The sequence below is a fragment of the Myotis brandtii genome, unplaced genomic scaffold (assembly GCF_000412655.1).
Source record: "Myotis brandtii unplaced genomic scaffold, ASM41265v1 scaffold383, whole genome shotgun sequence".
NCBI classification, from domain to species: domain Eukaryota; kingdom Metazoa; phylum Chordata; class Mammalia; order Chiroptera; family Vespertilionidae; genus Myotis; species Myotis brandtii.
The window spans coordinates 1,977,162-1,998,238 of NW_005364711.1; the positions used below are offsets into that span (position 1 = coordinate 1,977,162).

The 21,077-nt window shown below is 45.9% G+C and overlaps 1 protein-coding gene across 1 annotated transcript in view; it reads left to right on the plus strand.

Annotated features, from left to right (window-relative positions):
- MMD (monocyte to macrophage differentiation-associated) overlaps positions 1 to 19,400 on the plus strand; it is a 19,723-nt gene extending 323 nt beyond the window's left edge. Inside the window, exons 2-7 of the mRNA XM_005872551.2 lie at positions 6,347 to 6,428; positions 6,950 to 7,110; positions 9,675 to 9,749; positions 11,669 to 11,770; positions 14,103 to 14,172; positions 17,550 to 19,400. Coding sequence (XP_005872613.1) covers positions 6,347 to 6,428; positions 6,950 to 7,110; positions 9,675 to 9,749; positions 11,669 to 11,770; positions 14,103 to 14,172; positions 17,550 to 17,750 — 691 coding nt within the window. The 3' untranslated portion in view covers positions 17,751 to 19,400. The remainder of the gene's footprint in view (positions 1 to 6,346; positions 6,429 to 6,949; positions 7,111 to 9,674; positions 9,750 to 11,668; positions 11,771 to 14,102; positions 14,173 to 17,549) is intronic.
- The last annotated feature ends 1,677 nt before the right edge of the window (positions 19,401 to 21,077 follow it).

Consider the following 21,077-nt stretch of genomic DNA (forward strand, 5'->3'; position numbering starts at 1 on the left):
GATCCCCGTTGCTCATCCGATTTAACACCACCCCCCCTCCCCCGGTCCCCATCCAGGCGGGGCACTTGCTTGCTCTGAGACCTGAACCCCAATCGTAGGCGCCGCCCCCGGGCCCACAGACTCTGGCTTTGGCCGTCACCCCTTTCCCCACAGCCTGCGGGGCTCCCGGTGCTGCTGCGCCCTGCAGCGAGATCTGTCGTACAGCTGGGGTGCTGGGCCTTTTCGGTGCTTTGCAAACGCCCTGGCAACGGGGAAACTGAGGCACACTCCACCAATTGAGCTTGCGTGGCGCCGTCCGGGCCTGGGAGGTCCTCTGGCTTATTTAGCGCCCCCCGGGCGGTGCTCTTCGGGGCGCTGCGAAGGGTCAAATTAGCACCCGGGTGGTGGTAAGGTCTGCTGTTGGGGCGCCCGCGGTGGAAAGGCGGAGGAGGAACCGAGGCGCGCCACCGGAAGGATGGCAGGCTGCTCCCCGACTGGGGAGCTGGGGAGCAGGCCGGCCGGCCGGGGGAGGCGCCGTGGCCTTAATCCGGGCTCTGGGTCCCTGCCACCCAGCCATGGACGGAGGCTGGCCCGCGGTTCCCAGAGGAAGCTCTGGGCTTTTTTTTTTTTTTCCCCCTCTCTTATTCTTCGGCGTTTAAGTGGGTGAAAGTTCACCTCCCCTGTGTTTGTGGTAATTCTCCATCTCTTTGTCTGAATCAGGCCGCTGTTCCCATTCCCAGCCCTCCACCAGCCAGCAAGCTAGTGACAGGGGGAATTTGCAAGAAGGAAAGGAAGGCCTGGAATCTTCCAAGGAGGTTATTGTGGAGGCTTTAGGCACGAACCTTTTCTTTGAAACATTTTAAGTGCATTTGTTTTATTTCCGATTTTCTAATCCCTCAACGCCCACTCACCCATAATACTGATTTCATTCCTCCCCCAGTCCCGGCTATGGAAGCCAAAACATGGGAAGGAAGCGCTGTGGTGGACTGTGCTATCGGAAGGACAATCAGTTTGAAGACTTGGATTCACTTCTGAATGTCCCTCAGGGTGTTGAATGCCTGGCACTGTTCCCCCAGTGGGAACATCATATCGGTGCTTCTAAAGGCGAAAAGGAACCATGATGTTCTGGCTTTAGACCCTGATGTCAGGAATGGAGGCAGGGGGGCTTTTTCAGGGAGACTGTAACCTGGGTTCGGGCATGATTGTCGAAGCCCGTGCATGGGGTTTGTTTGATTTGGTCTTACTTCTGCATGTCTGCGCTCTTCCTGTTTGCAGAGAACAGGGGCAATATTCTGTGAAATTCCCCTTCCTTATTTGATAAAGAGTTTCCTACCCTTTGAATTCTACTCTAGAAAGAAAGAAAAGAGCTTGTTTTACTCTTGGTTGCACAAACATTAAAACAGTGTTAAAAGACATGAAAAAAAATCCACTTCATTTAGGATTCATCTATCTCACCTGAATGAATTATTTTCTTTTTGCTGGACTCTAATCTGTCGTAGATGTAATGTGATTGTGTGGTCTGCTTTATTCATTTAAAAATGAAAAGTACAATCATTTTCTGTTGATGTGGCCCAGACTTTCTCGTGTTCCCAGTGGCTGCACAATATCAATGACTATTTAACAGTTATTTTCTTGATGACATCTAGATATGTCCTGATTTTCTTCTTTTTTTAATTTATTGATTGTTAGAGAGAGAGAGAAACATTGATTTGTTTCACTTATTTATGCATTCATTGGTTGATTCTTGCATGTCCCCTGACTGGGGATCGAACCTACAACCTTGGTGTATTAGGCCGACACTCTAACCAACTGAGCTATCCGACCAGGGCTACCCTGATTTTCTTTGAACACTAAGTGGTCCCATAATTTCTTGTTTTTGTATTATAGACTAGATTGGAAAGATATTTCTCAGGGTCAATTTGAACTTAGAAATAAAGCTTCAAAGTAAAAAGTAATATAACAACAACAAAAAGTCCTGGGTTTTGTGGTCACACATTGAAATGTTAAGAGTACTGTTTTCTTAGCATTTAAAGCCACGTTCATTTATATAGCTTTTGAGCATTCAGGGTAGTTACGGAAGATAAATTACAGAGGAGCAAGAGGGAAGGGCACCCTGTCTTTGAACGCATGTGCTCCTCCTGATAGATTTATCAGGACTCCGTTGGAGAGCATTTGATCTCAGTAAACACATTTCATTTAAGCCAGGGCTTGTGGCTCTGCCTACATTACCAGAAAACCTGAACACCCTGCTGGTTTGTTCATAAGGGAAACTTGGCGGTCATTGTCGCTTCGGATCAACTTCCAGCGTTCTGCCATTTCTGTGGAGGAGGGCCGGGAGGATGCTTAGCCCGCCGTCCGAAGTGGGGGCTTTATGCACGCATGGCTTACGATAGGAAAGGTGACGACATGAAAGATTCCACTGGGACATGGCATATTGTATCTCTTTTGCCTTATCACTTGTACATTTGAGTTCTCCCCCACACCCCCTACATTCTCCTCCCTGCCCCCCATCATTCTCTCCCTTTCACAGCGTCTCTGACTGATTAGAATAACTGTTAACAGCGAGTGCCAACCTTTGCCAGGTAGTGGCTGGGTATTTGTACAGGGGGTGGGCAAAAGTAGGCTTACAGTTGTGAGTGACCTTTTTTTTTTGAGTTAATAAAGCTATTGGTAATCATAACCTGTATGTCTTTTTCCATACAAACAACCCTAAACCTACTGTTGCTCACCCTGTATATTACTCAGCAAATCCTCAACCCTGGAAGACAAATTTTATACTCATTGACCAGAAGAACAGATGGGGTTCAAGAATAAAAGGGAACTTGGCCGAGTCACACAGCTAGGGAAAGGGCAGATCTAAAGGTCCAATTTCTTGTCCCTTTTATCACCCATGCTGCCAGCTCACCTCGTCTGTCCCACCGCGCACCCTGCAACATGTATGGGTACAGTGGAGAGGCCTCGGACCCACAGCAGCTCCTACTGTGTCTTGTTGGTGCATCCTCATTTCTCCAGCCTTGCAACCGAAAAGCAAGGGAAAGGATGCTCCTTTCCTCAGCCCCAGCCTTGGGACCACGCAAAAGGAGTATGAGGCAAAACATCTTATTCTAAGGCACCAGGAAGTCTTCCAGGATTGCCCGTTGCCTTTTTGCACATGTTCTCAGAGCACTGAATCATAGGCCTGGGTAGTGTCCTTATATCTGCCTTCTCCCTTATTTAAGTTACATGTCCCCTGCCACTGTCACCACCTCTGGCAATACGCTCATTCATAAAGGGGAACTCATCATTGACTGTGCATAGGGGTCAGCTTATGTTGCCCCAGCAAGTGATGTTGAAGGAGTCCTTGGAATGTCCATGGTCTGCGCCTTTAAGAATTTTCTTTACGAGAGAGTCAGAGTTCTTTTGGCTCCAAGACAGTCTGTTTCTCTTTGTTACATACAGAACCTGCTGCATCCCCACTGAAACCAGTAACAGTGGGATATTGCTCTGTTAAGATAAAACAGTTCAGCTGCAATGTCTGTCTTTCTATTCATTCATTCAGCACCTATTTATTAAGCTCCAGCAATAAACTGGGCCTTGTGCTTGGGATTGGAAGTGAAATGGTGGACAAGATGGCCTTTATGGAATTCACATTATAGTGGGGAAAGATGAAATAACAAACACATTTTAAAATCTTACTAAATGTGATGAGGGATCTGGTGGAGGGACGGGGGAGGGCTGAAGTGATAGTAGTAGTAGTAGTAGTAGTATGTTAATCCTCACCTGAGGATATTTTTTTCCATTGATTTTTAAAAATATATATTTTTATTGATTTCAGAGAGGAAGGGAGAGGGAGAGATAGAGAAACATCAATGATGAGAGAGTATCATTGGTTGGCTGCCTCCTGCATGCCCCACACTGGGGATCGTACCCACACCTTGGGCATGTGCCCTGACCAGGAATCGAACCGTGACCTCCTGGTTCATAGGTCGACACTCAACCACTGAGTCATGCCAGCTGGGCCCCATTTTTAGGGATATTTTTAGAGAGAGTGGAAGGGAGGGAGAGAGACAGAGACACATGGATTGATTGCTCAGTGTGTGGGAGTTGATTGGCATTTTACATCATTTGGGTCTTGGGAGTGATTTCTTAAGCAGGCTAGATTGTGCCCTGGCAGATCAGGGAGAAGTGGAAAAATGGCGTTGTACATTTCCCATCTAAACAATGGTGCTCTCTGTGCCACTGCGCCCCAGACAGTGATCTGCTCTTTGCACAGTTTCTCCGACCTGTGCCCCTTGCCCGATTTGGGCTCTGTTCATAACAGCACCTACCTGAAGTCACATGGGTGGGATTTTTTCCACAACTCCTGAGTTTATTTTTAACCGGAGTGATCCCAGGTGGGCAGGGACTGAGCTGTGACAAGCATGGCCACCCAGCTTCTTTGCTTTTAGCAGAAAAATGTGGAAGTCTACCCCGGTTGCTGTGTAATGGTCTGACTATTTTTAGATTGGGCTGCCAGAGATATAAATTGCTATTTTAGTCTGCAGCTATGGTGGGGCTACTGGTGGGTGGACAAACCCTACTTACTGCGCCCTCCACAGAGCACTCCCGATTTTACTCTGGCCTCTGCCATCCATCCTGGGGCCTTGCCCTTTACCCTGTACGGTTCCTCCCAGGGCGGGGGCCTCTAGCTCTGTTGTTATGTCTCAGGGAAATGATGTGGCAGATCCTTGAATGCTGGGGACACTGAGAAAGTGTTCGTCCCAAGAGTGTCATTATTTTCCTTTTTACAAATAAGAGCTGGATAGCAACACTCCCGTCCCTTAGGAAATTAGTAAAATTATTTAAAGGATCATCAGGGGAGAAAAGATTTATTTATGTGTGAGCGTAGCTCGGATCCATTCTGAAGCTGCTAACTGCGTGTTTCTCTTACGCGGTTTCCAAGCCATCTGGTGAATTCCATTCGATGGGTATGTATTTACACCCATGTTAGGTAGCTAACCCATTGGAGGGCCTTCACACTCCCAAATTCATTCCCCCGTGGATTTTCCCTCTGTGGGGTCACTAGGGACTGCCATTGTATTTTCGTTTAGTTGCTCCAAGGACAGTGGCCCCTCTTAATTCAGGGAGAAAGTGCCAGTCATTTGTTCATAAACAAGACACTGTTTGGAATGGCTTGACCATGCGTTTTAGCCTATTTTTGGCCACCTGGCTCTGCCCTTTGGTTCAGCCAGGTACCATTCTTCAGTGTGTTCTTTAATAAGGTGTGACTAGTCAGAGTGTCTGTGGCAAACAACCAATTCCACCCTCCCCTCCCCGCAAACTAGCTCAAGCACGAGGATAGTTTATTGTGCAAAGCCTGCCGATGCTTCGCAGGCTCCGAGCACAGGAGCGCAGCGGGGCCCCAGACCCAAAGGCTGCCGGGTGCTTCGACCTCCATTTGCTTCTCTGCATCTCGTTCAGGCGGCTGCTTTATCTTCCTGAGTTTACATCTCCCTTTTCCAGAGGACAGACAGACTAAACCAGAACCCCTTGGGCATGGGTGTGGGTGGGGTTTGGGGGACCCTCACCTACACAGTGAAATGGAAGAATGCTGCCGTGGTCATGCTTGTCACTGCCTGGGTGCTTGCCACAAAGTTAGCCCCAAGGGAAGTATGGGACATGGGTCTGTGTGGCACAGATTTGGATACTTAGGTACACACATTTGTGTGTATATTTGAATTTTAGAGCCAGGGTTTCCGCTACGAGTCATGCATTTGGATTTTGAAGCAGACTCCTTTAATTCAGGAAGGGTGCAGGTGAAGAGGTACCTCTTGTTTAGGTGGCCCAGAGGCAGCCAGGTGTCATTCATTTATTATCTGCTGCCGGAACAGATAATGCAATAGAGAGAAACTAGTGGGACAGGCCGGCTGATCATGGGATGTAGGTTTTAAAGATCTACATGTATAAGCTTTCTAAATTTTGAGAGCAAAAATAGAAACCTTTCAAATGCATCGTGTCCCTTTCATTTAGTGGCCATTACTGGACTTTGTAAAGTTTAGAGAAATCCCCTTGGTTTGCTTTCTGTTAACGGTTAAGGTTTGGTTGTGCCTTTTTTTTTTTTTCAGTGTGAGAGGTACCAGTTGAACTAAGTGGATATGGTTTCTGTTTGCTTTGGGTTGGTAGGTTTTTCTTTTGAATGACCTGAAAGAATCAACTAGGCCATTTGCTTTAGGACCATTGGTGCGGGCTCAGTTTACGCCTGCTTTGTGGCTTCGGTTCTGTTCCCGTGACTAGGTGTTTCCAGCAGCCGCCTCTTTGTTTAGAATAGACCAAACAACCATTGGCAGGCTACCCACTGTTTTTCACACGCTTTGAGCTGCTCTCACATGATGTCTTTCTGTTTCTACAGGTTCATGAACCACCGGGCCCCAGCCAATGGCCGCTACAAACCAACTTGTTATGAACATGCTGCTAACTGTTACACACATGCAGTGAGTATGCGTTTTCTGCCTTTTCATCCTCCCAAAAGGGAGGCAGGGGCGGTTCTCTCTAGTACCTTCCACCCCATTAGTTGGGTGTGAGAGGTACCAGTTGAAGGGAGTGGAAGTCAAGTTGTGTACAATTCCTGGGCTCTGAATAGCAATACCTGTTTCCAGTACAACTGACTACTTCATCCAGCTCTCCTTCCGATTACCCAAGAAAGGCAAGTGTTTGTTCTAAAGCGACCTTTCTAAAATTACCCTGGTATGTTCTGAGTGGTAGTGGCTCTCTATGGAGCTTGCCTGTGCCTTTCTCCCACTCCTGTCCCCCGGGCGCGTTTCCTCGCCTCTCTCCTTCTCCTAAGCTCCAAGGGTCCTTCTTTTGCCTCTGTAACTTATTTCCTGAGCCCATTTCTTCTAAATAACTTTCCCTTATTAAAAAAAAAAGTTATCCCTGGTAATCCTGCGTATTTGTAACATGGTCTCAGTTCGGTAAGAGCCGGGATATTCACTTTGCTGTGCCCTTCCCTCAGTTCCTCATTGTCCCGGCCATCGTGGGCAGTGCCCTCCTCCATCGGCTGTCTGACGACTGCTGGGAGAAGATAACAGCATGGATCTATGGCATGGGCCTCTGTGCCCTCTTCATCGTCTCCACAGTATTTCACATGGTGTCATGGAAAAAGAGCCACCTAAGGTACAGTGGATTGCTCGCTACTTCAGAGGTCAGAATAGTTGATTCAGGTCAGCCTCCCGTACAGCATGTGTAGGCCAAATGCAGCAAGCGAGCAGACGTTCTCCTGCCTTGCAGACTTTACTATTATTTTTAAAATATATATATTTTTATTGATTTCAGAGAGGAAGAGAGAGGGAAAGAGAGAGACAGAAACATCAGTGATGAGCGAGAATCACTGATTGGCTGCCTCCTGCACTCCCACTACTGGGGATTGAGCTTGCAACCCGGGCATGTGCCCTTGACAGGAATCAAACCCAGGACCCTTCAGTCCACAGGCCGACGCTCTATCCACTGAGCCAAACTGGCTAGGGCCCGCCTTGCAGACTTTAATGCTATCCCATTACTTAGGAAGCTTCCTACGGATTGGGCAGGTTTGAGGACCCTCATGTATCTAGCAACGCAGGCCTTTGCTCAGAAACCAACAAATGGCACTGCTTCCCCAGGATGAACAGCGAAAATCCCGAGACCTATGTGCCAATGCCGTAAGCACACTAAGGCATTGCAGGGCAGTGACCGCGTACACTGAACTGGGGGGCAGCGGCTGGCTGTGAGCCCCAGCCCTGCCAGGTTAGCCTTGCGGATGTCACCTTGCGGATCTCACGGAGCCCCCGTCTCTCCATCACTAAAGTGAGGGTGACTGCCTTCCTCGCCGGGTTATTGTGGCAGCTGAATGAGATAATGCATGTGGAGGTGATTTGAAAATTACAAAAGACTCTGGGACTGTGAGATGTGAGGAGGTACACGGCAGCTTGGGGCCACTGTCCTGCAGAGTTCAGCTTCCGAATTAGGTCCTGAGTATGTATGGGCTCAGACACGTTCCGTGTTTTGCAACTATTAGCTGTCAGGCACTTTTCAGAAATACTCTGGCCCCGAGCCTTCCAATGAGATGGACGTGGGAGCATTCCCCCTCTGAGCGAAGGACTGATTTGGGGGGACACAAAGGGAGCGGCACACCATTTAGTTGCTTATGAAATAGATTCTGCACAACCCAACGGGCAAAATTTCTTCTCCAAAAAAGGAGAATTCAGAGCAGACTTAGAGTGACTTAAAATAATATCACAACATATCTTTTTGTTTTACAGAATGTCCAAAAATATCTCCAACTGTTCAAACAATCCAATATTAAAAAGACATGCTTTCTTTAAGAGCAGGACCGGGGTTGATGACATATTGGTTTCCTCGCATGTGGAATCATAGAAGTCATAGAGTTTTACAGCTGGATGGATCCTGAGGGACCATCTAATCCAAACCCGCTAATGTTCACCTGGAGAAACTGAGGCTCAGAGATGTGGCCTGACTTGCTCGAGTCAGCAATCCCTGCAGAATCTGATCATCCCAGGGCTTCTGACTCCTAGTCCCAAGGTGCTTTTCACCCCATCCTTCACAATATTGCTGGCAGGAGGCAGTCTGCTACCTTGCCTGTAAGGTGACAGCTCCCCGGGCTTAAAAATAAAACCACAGTACCGAATCCCAAGGGAGCCGTAGACACACTCGCACGAGGCATCAGCAGTACCTGAGCTGGCTGCTCGGGACACACCGTCACAGAGCCAGAGGCCAGAGCACTTCATTATCTTCTTGGCAAGCCCCGCGCTTGTGGTTGCCTCAGCTGACTTGGCTCTGATGTCTAGATTTCTAAATCAATAAAGAGTTGTAGATGCCATACGTCAGTAGGCAGGGCCTCCCTGCCAGGGGCTGGAGAGGAAGGTGCAACAGAAACCAGATTCTCTTGAACCGCGAAATAGCACTGCCAGAATTGTCACCCACGTGGGCATTTCTGCTCTGCCTTGATTTTTAAAAAATATCCAAGTGTAATCTTAGTTTAAGTAAAAGAGGGAAGGGAATTATCATTCATTGAGTCCCTACTATGTGCTGTGCTAAACATATGGCTATATTACGTCATTTAATGCTCACGCAGACTCGATAGAGATGCTGTTATTTCTGTCTTACATGTGAGGAGAGTGAGGGGTCAGAGAGGTGGGTGGAGGATCTTGAATAAAATTTCAGGTCTGACTTTACCTGCTGTGATGGTGCATAAGAATCTAGAGCAGCGATTTTCAGCCTTTTTTTTCATCTCACGGCACACATAAACTAATTACTGAAATTCTGTGGCACACCAAAGAACATATTTTTTGCCAGTTGGACAAAAAGTAGGTATAGTTTTGATTCATTCACACCAGACAGCTATTGTTGTGTTGGCTGTTGTCATTTTTTAATTTGACAATCTAAGGGGAAAGAGGTCAGTGCCCCTGACTAAATAGTCAGGTGTTGCCCATTTTAAAAATTCTGGTGGCACCCTAGTTGAAAATCGCTGATCTAGAAAGCAAAATTAGAAAGGCCGAACCTGGCTAGGAATCATAGTCATCCAAGGAGTTAAAAAAAAAACCAAAAACATAAAAACCCCTCTTTCCCTCCATCCTCTACCCCCAGCTTCTAGCCCTTTTAAATCAGGATTTTCTGGCCTGGAGTGATAACCCATATCTGCATATCTTCTGGGAACTGTCTAACTTGGTTTTCTCTCCCATTAGGACAGTGGAGCAGTGTTTCCACATGTGTGACAGAATGGTTATCTATTTCTTCATTGCTGCGTCTTATGCGCCATGGTAAGATACAGTCTTTCTATTTTTGAAGAATTGTGTTTTTATAATAGAATTGCCCAGACCTTTCTCTCCTTCCTCCTGTCTCTATGTCCGGCCCCATGCATACACCCAACCCTTCTCCCCCCAACACACATACATACGTGCGTTATTTTTCCATCTTGACCTACTTGGGTCAGATTGCAGATTTTAAGGGGAGAAAGTTGCTGCTGTTCAGAATATATGTCTGGCATTGGATCATTAAAGAGAAGTGTTGAGAACTTGGGTTTAAGTAGCACCCTCACTTCTGAAATCCATTTCGTTTGCCTTCTCTATTCTTTTATACCTCTACTGCTGTTCAGAATACTTAGACATCTAATTAAGTGGAAATGCTATAAATATGTATGAGGAAAACAAGCTCAGTTTTGAAATGTATACTGTTTGTCTTCAGTACTTCACAGCACAGTAACTACTGTATATGGAATGCATTTCTTTAGATGTATGAGTAAGAGAACTAGCCAAAAGTATTCGCTATTTAAAATATCTGGTACTCTGATCAGTTTCCTTGATCTTCCTGCCCTTTTGGTATAGAGGTCAAATAGAATCTTTTGTTGCTTTGAAAACTGTAACTAAAGAAACATTCGTTTTCCCTATCAAGACGTGGTCCAGTTTTAAACACTCAGAAATTCACATCATGCCATCGACTACAGCAGTCATTAGAAACAGCCGGCCTCTAGACTCTGGCTCATGCAGCATCCATCATGCAAGAGAAACCTAAGTATCTACTGGAGTAAAAAGGAAGTGCTCTCTCTCTCTCCAGCACCTGTTACTAAATTACAGGTCTGCATTATATCGGAGAGAGAACCCTTAAAGCAGTGGTTCTCAACCTGTGGGTCACGACCTCTTTGGTGGTCGAACGACCCTTTCACAATGGTCGCCTAAGACCATCCTGCATATCAGATATTTACATTATGATTCATAACAGTAGCAACATTACAGTTATGAAGTAGCAACGAAAATAATTTTATGGTTGGGTCACAACATGAGGAACTGTATTTAAAGGGCCAGAAGGTTGAGAACCACTGCCTTAAAGGCTTTTGTGAAGTACACATCAATTTAACGTAAGTCCGTGACAATTTTAAATGTAGGCTGAAGAATCACATCTTTACAGTAGACAGTTGTTCACATGTCATCTTTGATACGTGGGCGATACTTTTGCCATTTGGAACTATTAATTTTATAGTACTAGCCAATCAGAACAACGTTGGTTTTTTCCCCCTCTCATATCCTTAATAGGAAATTAGTACAAATGTTAGCCAATCAGAACAACATTGGGTTTTTTTCCCCTCTCATATCCTTAATAGGAAATTAGTACAAATGTATTTGCGACATTTTAACATCCAGGCCTCACAAGAGCCCACGGTACAATTCTAATAAATGTCTTCTATAATATATGTCGGGGAAATTCTTCTCATGTTCTCTCTTGGAAGAGAGGGTGATAGTGGAGACGTTAGGTCTGTGTGTTAGGTATCTGCTGCGGTTATGTGATCCCCGGTCAGGATTTTGTTCAGGGTTCCTGTTAAGCTTTGTAAGTAATCTGCTCTCAAATACATCATCAGAACAGGAAGGCAAGCAGAATTCACAGCAGCCTGCCTTATTAGGGCCTCCCAGGTGTGCTGGGACACCCACATATCTCCTTTTAGTAACTTCTGTTTCTAAACCACGTTGCAAGTAATTCTGAGTCTTAAAGGTCGGCTGACAATTTTATCTTTGAGTTATTCATGTTACCCAACTTCCCCAAACGCCTCCCTGGCTGTTGAGTGCCTCTCCTTCCTGGTCTTATCCCTGAACTTGCTCTCCCGCCTGTAAGACTGGAGGACAATATGGGTTCTGCGAGTTCCCTTCATTTATCACCTCTGTTCTTTGTTGTCATTTTACATTTTTAGGTTAAATCTCCGTGAACTTGGACCCCTGGCATCTCATATGCGTTGGTTTATCTGGCTCATGGCAGCTGGAGGAACCATTTATGTATTTCTCTACCATGAAAAGTAAGAGAAAATCATTTACATTTGATTGTTTTAAAAGTAACTGCCTAAGTTTTATCTCCACCACAATTTGCTCTCTCTCTGCACTTCCAAATAGTAGAAATACATAAAGAGAAAATATCTTGTTTTAAACAAATCTTCCGAACCATGTTTGGCATTCATCATCGGTGGGCAGATTGCTGCGGGAAGAAATGAGTGGCCAGGGTGGCCAGGTGTAGGTGAGGGACAAGGTGACTGCCACTGAGACTCAGTTGGACCTCATTTCACATGCTCAGGAAGACTGGCCTCATGAGCAGACCAGCCTTATCCCCTGTGACTTACAGTCATCACGGGAGAAAAAGAACTACTTTTCAAGGTTCCTATGAAGATGGAAGATAATAGATATTAAGTGCCCAGCACAGCACTTACCTAGATAGGAACCTAGATTCCCTGAGAAGGAGGGGTTTGGAAGGGCATCTAAACCCTTTATATCCTAACCATGGGGCACATGTTATTAATTCATTATTCGTAGGCATTGTCCTAAGTGTTAAGCAATGTAAAAAGGAAAGTTGATTGAAATTTAGCACCTGCACTCTTGAGAAGACCTCAAAGTCATCTATTCCGGCTTCATGCTTAAAAAACGAGAACATTTAGGACATGCATCTAATTAGTGACTCGTCTGCAACTGGGGCCCCAGTGTCCTAGTTCCTAGGCCACGGCTCTTTCCGTTATTGCATATGCCCGAATTTGGGAAGCTCACAACCAAGGAATCATTGTCATTGGACACAGTTTATTAAATTCTTTATCTATTGTGGTTGGTAGAATGGTTCTCAGAGTTTAGCATAATTTCTGTTTACCACAAAGCATTATTTTCCCTTTTCAGAAGACAATGGTAGTTTCTGCTAGCTTCTCTCCAACTCTGAAATTCACGTAAATGCATTGTCCCCAGAATTAGCAATTCTGAGTGGTATTATGCAGTATATATAAATCCAAGGAAACACTTTGCTTCTTGGACTCAAATCCCTAATTTATATTCTTTTTTTAAATGTATATTTGGTCTCCAGAGATGCTGTATATTTTAAAATATGTTTTTATTGATTTCAGAGAGGAAGGGGGAAGGAGAGAGATAAAACATCAATGATGAGAGAGAATCATTGATCAGCTGCCTCTTGCACACCCCTTACTGGGGATTGAGCCTGCAGCCTGGGCATGTGCCCTTGGCTGGAATTGAACCCGGGACCCATCAGTCCGCAGGCCGACAATCTATTTACTGAGCCAAACCGGCTAGGGCACCTAATTTATGTTCTTAATAAAATAGGAAGTAAAGTAAGACAACTATCTTTTCTCCTATTCCAGGAGAAAATGTAAACCATACCTGCAAACCCCTCTTCCCCAGTTCCCTGATAGGGTTCCTTCGCGGTGGACTTTGAGTAGAAAACACTAAGAATGAGAGGCGAGTCTCACTTGGCCATTCGGGTTGGCAGGTGTTAGGGAGTACCTTCCCTGGTGCCAGGCACTGTTCTAGGCCCTGCAACCCAAACATAAATAAATGTGGCCCCTGCCTTTGAGGAGCTTCCGGTCTAGTTTGATTAGGCAGCTATGTAAGTGCAGTTTCAATACAATTTCTGACGTTCCAGACATTCGGTAGCCTGATGTGGTGATGAGCCTTACAAATTGGAATTCTGGTGTGAAGATGCAAGATGACGAGACACAAATACACGCCCTTTGTTTCTTAGGGCTACTCTCCCTTCGCCACTGGTAGAAACCAGCCCAAGCTGCATCTCTGCCCATCTGCATCATTTGTTTCTTAGAGCAATGGGTGGCAGTGGCACTGCGGGCAGGCCCTCTGGAACTGGGAGGGAACGGGCATGGTGGATTGGATCCAACAGTAACTGTTCCGGCGGAAAGCATTTTCCAGGGGCCATGTGGAGGCTGAGGCCTTGTCAGTCCTATAGGAAATGCTAGTTCATTGTTACTCAATCAGGAAGTTTCAGTTAGAGGCCTGCTGGTCTCCTATGGGAGGTGGGGGAGGGGGGGGAAATACATTGTATTTGATTACTTGAGGTTACTGGTTTTTTGAAAGAAAAAACAACTGTTCCGGCGGAAAGCATTTTCCAGGGGCCATGTGGAGGCTGAGGCCTTGTCAGTCCTATAGGAAATGCTAGTTCATTGTTACTCAATCAGGAAGTTTCAGTTAGAGGCCTGCTGGTCTCCTATGGGAGGTGGGGGAGGGGGGGGAAATACATTGTATTTGATTACTTGAGGTTACTGGTTTTTTGAAAGAAAAAACTGATATGGAAATGGTTTAAGTGTTGTAGGAATAGACACATTAAATGAACTGCATTCCATCCTGCAGGTATAAGTTGGTTGAGCTCCTTTTCTATCTCACAATGGGCTTCTCTCCGGCCTTGGTGGTGACATCAATGGTAAGAAATGGCTTCATAATTTTAGTTATTTCACCTTATTTCCTTTTTGGCATAGTTGCTGCCTTGGCCCTTATAAAAACTCACTCCTGAAACATGTATTTGAATATCACCAAGACATTTGACAAAACTTTTCATTTGAACTGGCAAAATGGTGAAACGTGGACGCAATGGTCTTTAATGACTTAGCATTTTAATTTATCAACCATTTTCCAAAGCTACTGGATTGATTTTTACCATGGGTGACATTTAGACTTTATGATGGAACTCTGACCAGGGCTGTTTTGTTCAGTACTTGCATTGATTACTTCAATTGGGATACTTACAATCAAGAAAACACAAGAAAAAATATCTTCATTTACATTATGAACTGAGTCCACTAAAATAATTTTTTGAGATAGGCTTACATAAAACATTACAGCTAGTAGGCAATCAGCTATTTCTTCACTTTTGTTGATTTCCAAAATTTTACATTACTTTTATTTCTTTATATCCTCACCCAAGAATATCTTTTTATCAATTTTTAGAGAGAAGGTTAGAGGAAGGTGGGAAAGGGGGGGAGGGAGAGACAGAGAGAGAAACATCAATTTGTTGTTCCACTTATTTATGCATTCACTAGAGGCCCGGTGCATGACATTCGTGCGCTCGTGGGGGGAGGTTTGGGGGAGTCCCTCAGCCTGTCCTGTGCCCTCTCACAGTCCAGGAGTCCTCGGGGGATGTCTGACTGCTGGCTTAGGCCCGCAGGGAGCAGTCAGACATCCTTAGCGCTGCTGCGGAGGCGGGAGAGGCTCCCGTCACTGCCGCTGTGCTTGCCAGCCGTGAGCCCAGCTCAGGGCTTCTGGCTAAGCAGTGCTCCCCCTGTGGGAGCGCATTGACCACCAGGGGGCAGCTCCTGCATTGAGCATCTGCCCCTGGTGATCCGTGTGGGTCATAGTGACTGGTCTTTCGGCCATTTGGTCGATTTGCATATTAGCCTTTTATTATGTAGGATTGGTTGTTTCTTGTATGTGTTCTGACCAAGATCGAACCCACAACCTTAGCATTGAAACAACGCTCTAACCAACTGACCTACCTGGCCAGGGCCAGGCACATTATAGCAATGTAGTTTTACTGTACATAGTTCTGGTCACAAAAATACCTGATAATGGTTTAGGAATTAGTTACAGGTTTGCTATGTTTTGGGGTTTTTTTTGTTTTTTTTTCCAGAGAATATGTCTTAAGAGAATGTAACAAAATATGCTCTTTGAGATAGGAGGTATATGATGGCTTGAATAATTCCCTAGCGCCAAGGATGCACATAATTTAGTTGCTAAAGGCAACAGGGACTGGCAGGGGGAGGGAGGTGAAGGACTGAAATGAGAAAATCTGTCTTGAAGGTCCTAGAGTTAGAGGGCGATTGAGGACACCCAAACAATATAATAAGCAGGTCATCAACCACTAGAGAAGTAAATTCCCCCTGGGTATCATCAGAGCAGGTTTATCCAGTATTTTTATCAGCCTCAATCTTTAATTGGCATTTTTACAAGTGGTAATGTTACAATCAAACAGGATAATCCTTACACTTGCCCCCACAGAACTTAGAATTAAGCGTGACATGTGTACACGCTGTATTATAGAATTGTACACTTGAGACCTATGTCATTTTGTTAACCCATGTCACCCCCAAAATTTAATTTTATTTAAAAAGTTGTAGTTTTCTATAGCATGACATTCCCAAGATTCATATACTTTACTACTTCATGATTGGTTTTTCTTTTATTCTCTTTCTGTTTTCTTTATTTCTATGTGTTTTCAGGTTAAAGATAAGGAGCTTATAGTAAAACTAGAGGCCTGATGCACGAAATTCATGCAAGAGTAAGCCTTCCTTCCTCCAGCTCCCGGCACCAGCTTCCCTCTGGCAACCGGAACCTGGGCTTCCCTCCAGCTGCCGGCAGGCACTCGGGCCCCAGGCTTCCCTCGCAGCCCCGGCTTCCTTTGTCCAGAAGGTTGTCTGGAAGGATGTTTGGAAGGATGTCTGGTCTAATTAGCATATTATGCTTTTATTATTATAGATATTCTGGAAGTAATAAACTGGGATATAAAGTGATACTTCTAATAAAATGTTTATTTTGAGAGGACATTTAGCAAAGCCTGGTTCTTAGGGCATGATCATTGGGTGCTGCCATTGCTTTGGCCTGGGCCCGTGGGCCTGTTCAAGTAGGCGGCTGCATTAGAACTTGCCTATGCTCCCTGCTCAACTGGCCACAGGACCTGCTGTAAGGCTTAAAGGCCACAGCTGTCAGCGCCCAGGCCTCTCGGCCACCCACATGCCCGCCCCCTTCCAAGGCCTTGCCACCATGTGGTGAGGTTTCCACCAACCCTGCAGGACCCAAGACCTTTCTGTTCCTGGTCCCCGGGAATCCAGGGGATTGAGCTGTTTTGTCAACTTCTTAAGCCTGGCTCTGTTCTCTTCTCATTCATACAACCCAGTTTAATCTTGAAGCTGGGCCTAGGTCTTTGAAAACCAAGAGCGGCCTAAAGTTTCTCCTTTTTGTGCCAGATCATACATGTCTGTTTACCTCCCGCTAAGCTAGGAAGCACCACGCTCAAAGACAAGAAGGCCTGGCCACATCTAGGTTAGACAGTGTGTTGTACTATATGATCCCCGACCTCTGAGGTCACTTCTAGTTATGACTTTCCTGGGTCAGCCATAAGGAAGTCGTAAACTCAGACAGGCAGGGAAAGTCTCAGGAAAGCAATCAGTGTAGAGCAGGGCTTGAGGACAACAGGAAGTGAAAACTCGGGCGAGACCGTAGGTTACAAATGGAGTGGCATGGGCGCCTTAGTAGGAAGAAAGCTTTAAAGGGGAAGATGAAAGCCAAGGATTGTTCTATATTAAAATGAACTACCGTGCGCTGGCCGGTGTGGCTCAGTTGGTTTGGCAGCGTCCTGTAAACCGAAAGGTTGCCGGTTCAATTCCGTCAGGGCACATGCCTGGGTTGTGGGCTCGATCCCCAGTGGGGCGGCATGCAGGAGGCAATGTTGCACATCGATGTTTTGCTCTCTCTCTCTCTCCCTCTCCCTTCTTCTCTCTCTAAAAATCGGCTTCAACTTTCGTAAATGAAATGAACTGCCATGTCTGCAGAGACACCCCCCAGTGAGCAGAATGTGCTGCTCGGCACTAGGGGACCCCTGACCTGACTGCTGGGTTGGGTCAAGACGTGTCGCCCAAAGGGTGATCCAGGTCGATGTCGAGAGACTCGATTTACAGACCGGGACGCTGCCTGTGCAGAGATACTTCATTGTCTAGAATCAGGAGGCAGAGCGGGGGCTACAGTTACCCTCTGTGGCCTGTCACCTCCGTAACATCCACACTTTCCCTCTGCTTCCTCTGCCCACAGAACAACACGGAGGGACTTCATGAGCTCGCCTGCGGGGGCCTGATTTACTGCCTGGGCGTGGTCTTCTTCAAGAGCGATGGCATCATCCCGTTCGCCCATGCCATCTGGCACCTGTTTGTGGCCACGGCCGCCGCCGTGCATTACTACGCCATCTGGAAGTATCTTTACCGGAGCCCCACAGACTTCGTGCGCCATTTATGACCGGTCTGCACCAGGTGTCCGCACCAGTATTATTTCAGCGATGGCACTTGGGAGAGGGGCAAAAGCTGCCTATTGCACAGGAGGAGGAAGAAGACAACTGCACTGACTTTCTTTATATAGTCTGACTATAATTATTGTGAAAGTATCAATGCTGTGTTCTGGAATGTTCCAGGACGAATCCGTTAAGGTAGTGAACTAATTATTCATTCCATTCCACTGTCATGCAGGACTCTGGATAGACTTGGCCAACTGATGTTTACAAACCAGAATTTTGTATTTCGATTTTACAGACTTTACTACATGGGTTTTTCTAAATCACTAGGTCGGGTTGTCGAAGTCAGTGCAACAGCAAAGCTTCCTTTTGAAGAGAAACTCGTTTCTATCACTTTCCCATCAGCTGTGGAAAGAATCATGGGCAGAACTTACACTACTTTCACCATGTTTTATCCTGACACAACATGGTTCTTTTTTAAACAGTAACTTCGTTTTTTTGTACATTAAAAAAAAAAGAAAGAAAAAGTTCCATGGACACGCATCTCTGCGGGTCCCCGCCCATGTGCATTCTGGCAGCAAGCCGTCCACATTCCACAGGCGAACCAACATTGTGCCTCTTCAGATGGTTTCACGGGGCCTGAGAAATTGCCAATTTTTAAAAACCGCAGTTTTCCAGACATATTCTGCCAACCCCTGACTCCGAGTTCCGGGCTGCTTTGGGCCACAGCCTTGACTAGTTTGGTTTACTAATGATGGAGAAGTATTTTGCTATCCATTAACTTTTTCAAAAGAGGCACCTTTTTCTCTGCGCCTTCGCCCTGTTCTCTTCAGGGTCCTCCTCAGCCTGTGCTCTGGTGTCGGTGGTTGGCCATCCGCTGAAACTCCCGTCAGGGATTACCGTCCACAGTGGTGTTGCCTCTATGGTGCCCGACAGTGTCGTCATTGTCACCTAGCTCTGTGTTATCAGTTTGATGCTCATTTTTAAACTGTGGAATTAGAGGCATAAATTCACATTTCTATCTTTCTTCTACATCTCCCCATACACTTGTTTCCCTTTCAGGTAGAAAAGTATTGAAAGCATGGATCTGTCGTCCATGGGTTATATCCTGGCTTAGTGGAGTGGTATTTAAAATATTACCTTCGGTTTTCCCTCAGTGTCTTATATTAAGATTAACACATTAGCTGCTTCGTTGATTAATCTCCTTTTGGTGTTTTAATGAATGAGACAGCCTTGCCTTTAGATCAGGTGCCGACAGTGACTGCCTCCGAGTAACAGGTCTGACCAATGGAACTCTTGGTTGGATGATACATTTAGGCTTGTATTGAATTTTTGTACTGACACGGCTTTCAAAGAGAGTTTATTTTGTGTGTGTATGTTAAGAATTCTCCGATTTCGGTGAATTATATGGGGAGGAGGGACAGAAGAACTGAAATCTGCTGGTGACTCTTACATAGGCGAGGTCCTCCGTCCTCACCCCACCTGCATGAATCTCAACATCCGGATTGCCTGCTGTTTTATTGTGTATATTTTACTTTTAATATATTAACTTCTGTGGATTCATTTAAAGTTTGCCCAACTGTAACACTGACAAAACCACTAAAATGTATGTAAAAACGTGTGCTGTAGACAGAATAAAATTGTTACTTGGATTTGTTCCACCGTCTCTAAGCTAGATGACTGAACATGAGCATGCATTTTTGAGAGCTTGTCTGGATTTGTAATCCATGTATCAACCTTTTTCTGAAAAGTCATGGTGGGAAGAAAAACAAATGTGCCCTGTCATCTGGAACTTTCTAGTCCACTTTCTACTAATTGGAATGCCAGAGCCAGCTCCAACGTTAATCAACACACATTTCCAGTTTAAAATACAGTAGTCAGGACCCAAGGGTGTCAGTTTTATAAACGATGGACCTTTCTCAAGAACTGCCTTTTGGCTTAGCTCATATACTACGCCATAGGGCTGAGGTTACAGGCTTTCGAATTACCAACCGGACGTGCATTGCACCGCAGGCCCGACAGCTCTGAGAGTTAGACGTCATTCTTTCCCTCCTGCCAAGTAGGAAACAGAGTCAGGAGCCGGGCCCGGCACCAGGTCTGTCCATTTCCAAAGCCTCCTAGTCACCGCACACCATGCATTTCAGTCGGCAAAAGCAAAGGCATCCAACAATTCAATCTGAAAATTCACCGGGCAAGCTCCCGGAAAAGGAAACACGATTCGTGCAGTCAGAGCCTCCATAAGCCCTCAGGCAACTGATTTCGAGGACGGAGTGTCGTGAGGCGTGGTCATTGCCCAGCATCCCGCTCTGCTGTCCATTGGGGCCCCTCACCTCCGTCTAGAGCAAATGTCCACTATTGCTGCCACCTTCCCGATCAGGATCTCCTGAACTTTTTTGAAGGTCAGACCTCTCCCATCAACAGTCCACATGCCGCTGGCACATTTTACTCAATGGCCCCAAACTGAGTCCATTATCCTTTGTTACCACCCCTCCCCCCCCCCCCCCACCAGGCCCCTTTCATCCATCCTTCCTGGATTTCTGCCTCACACACTCCCAGCCCCAGCCAGTCAGCTAGAGCTGTCAGCTCCACCCCAGTCACCACTCCCTGGTCTGGTTCCTCACCTCCCTCCTCACTGCAAGGCCCAGACTATTGCCGCCACCTCCTCATTTGTACCTTTGCCACCGGTTACACCCCTCCGATGTGCTCATCCTCCACACTCTCAGCGTTATCTTCCTAAGACAATCTGAGCATGACCCCCTGCTTTAAAAACATCCAATGCTCGGCCGGCAGGGCTCTGGTTAAGCGTCGACCTATCAACTAGGAGGTCATGGTTTGATTCCGGTCAAGGGCACATGCACAGGTTGTGGGCTTGAGCTCCAGTAGGGGGCGTGCAGGATGCAGCCGATTAATGACTTTCTCATCATTGATGTTTCTCTCTCTCCCTCTCCCTTTCTGAAATCAATAAAAAATATTTGAAAAAATAAAAATTAACACATACAGCCCTCTTAGCATGGTCTCCTCCCATCTGTAGCGACCACAGGAACGTTGGTGAGAAATTGGGGTGGAAAGATCAGTGGGTCCCAAATAAAGCTCGTTTACGGAAGCCTCCAGAGAACCAACGATCAAGAATGGATAAGCCTGGGAAATGATCTTGACCACCCTCCTTCCCTCTTGTCCTCCTTCCTGAACACAATACAATAAACTGCACCTAGTTCTGCAATTCTTGGGCCTTAAGGCAGATGATATTTAACAACCAACTTTCACATCATTTTAAACATTTCATATATTTTGACTCTAAAATATATAAAACACTTTGGAAAATGGAGAACAGAATA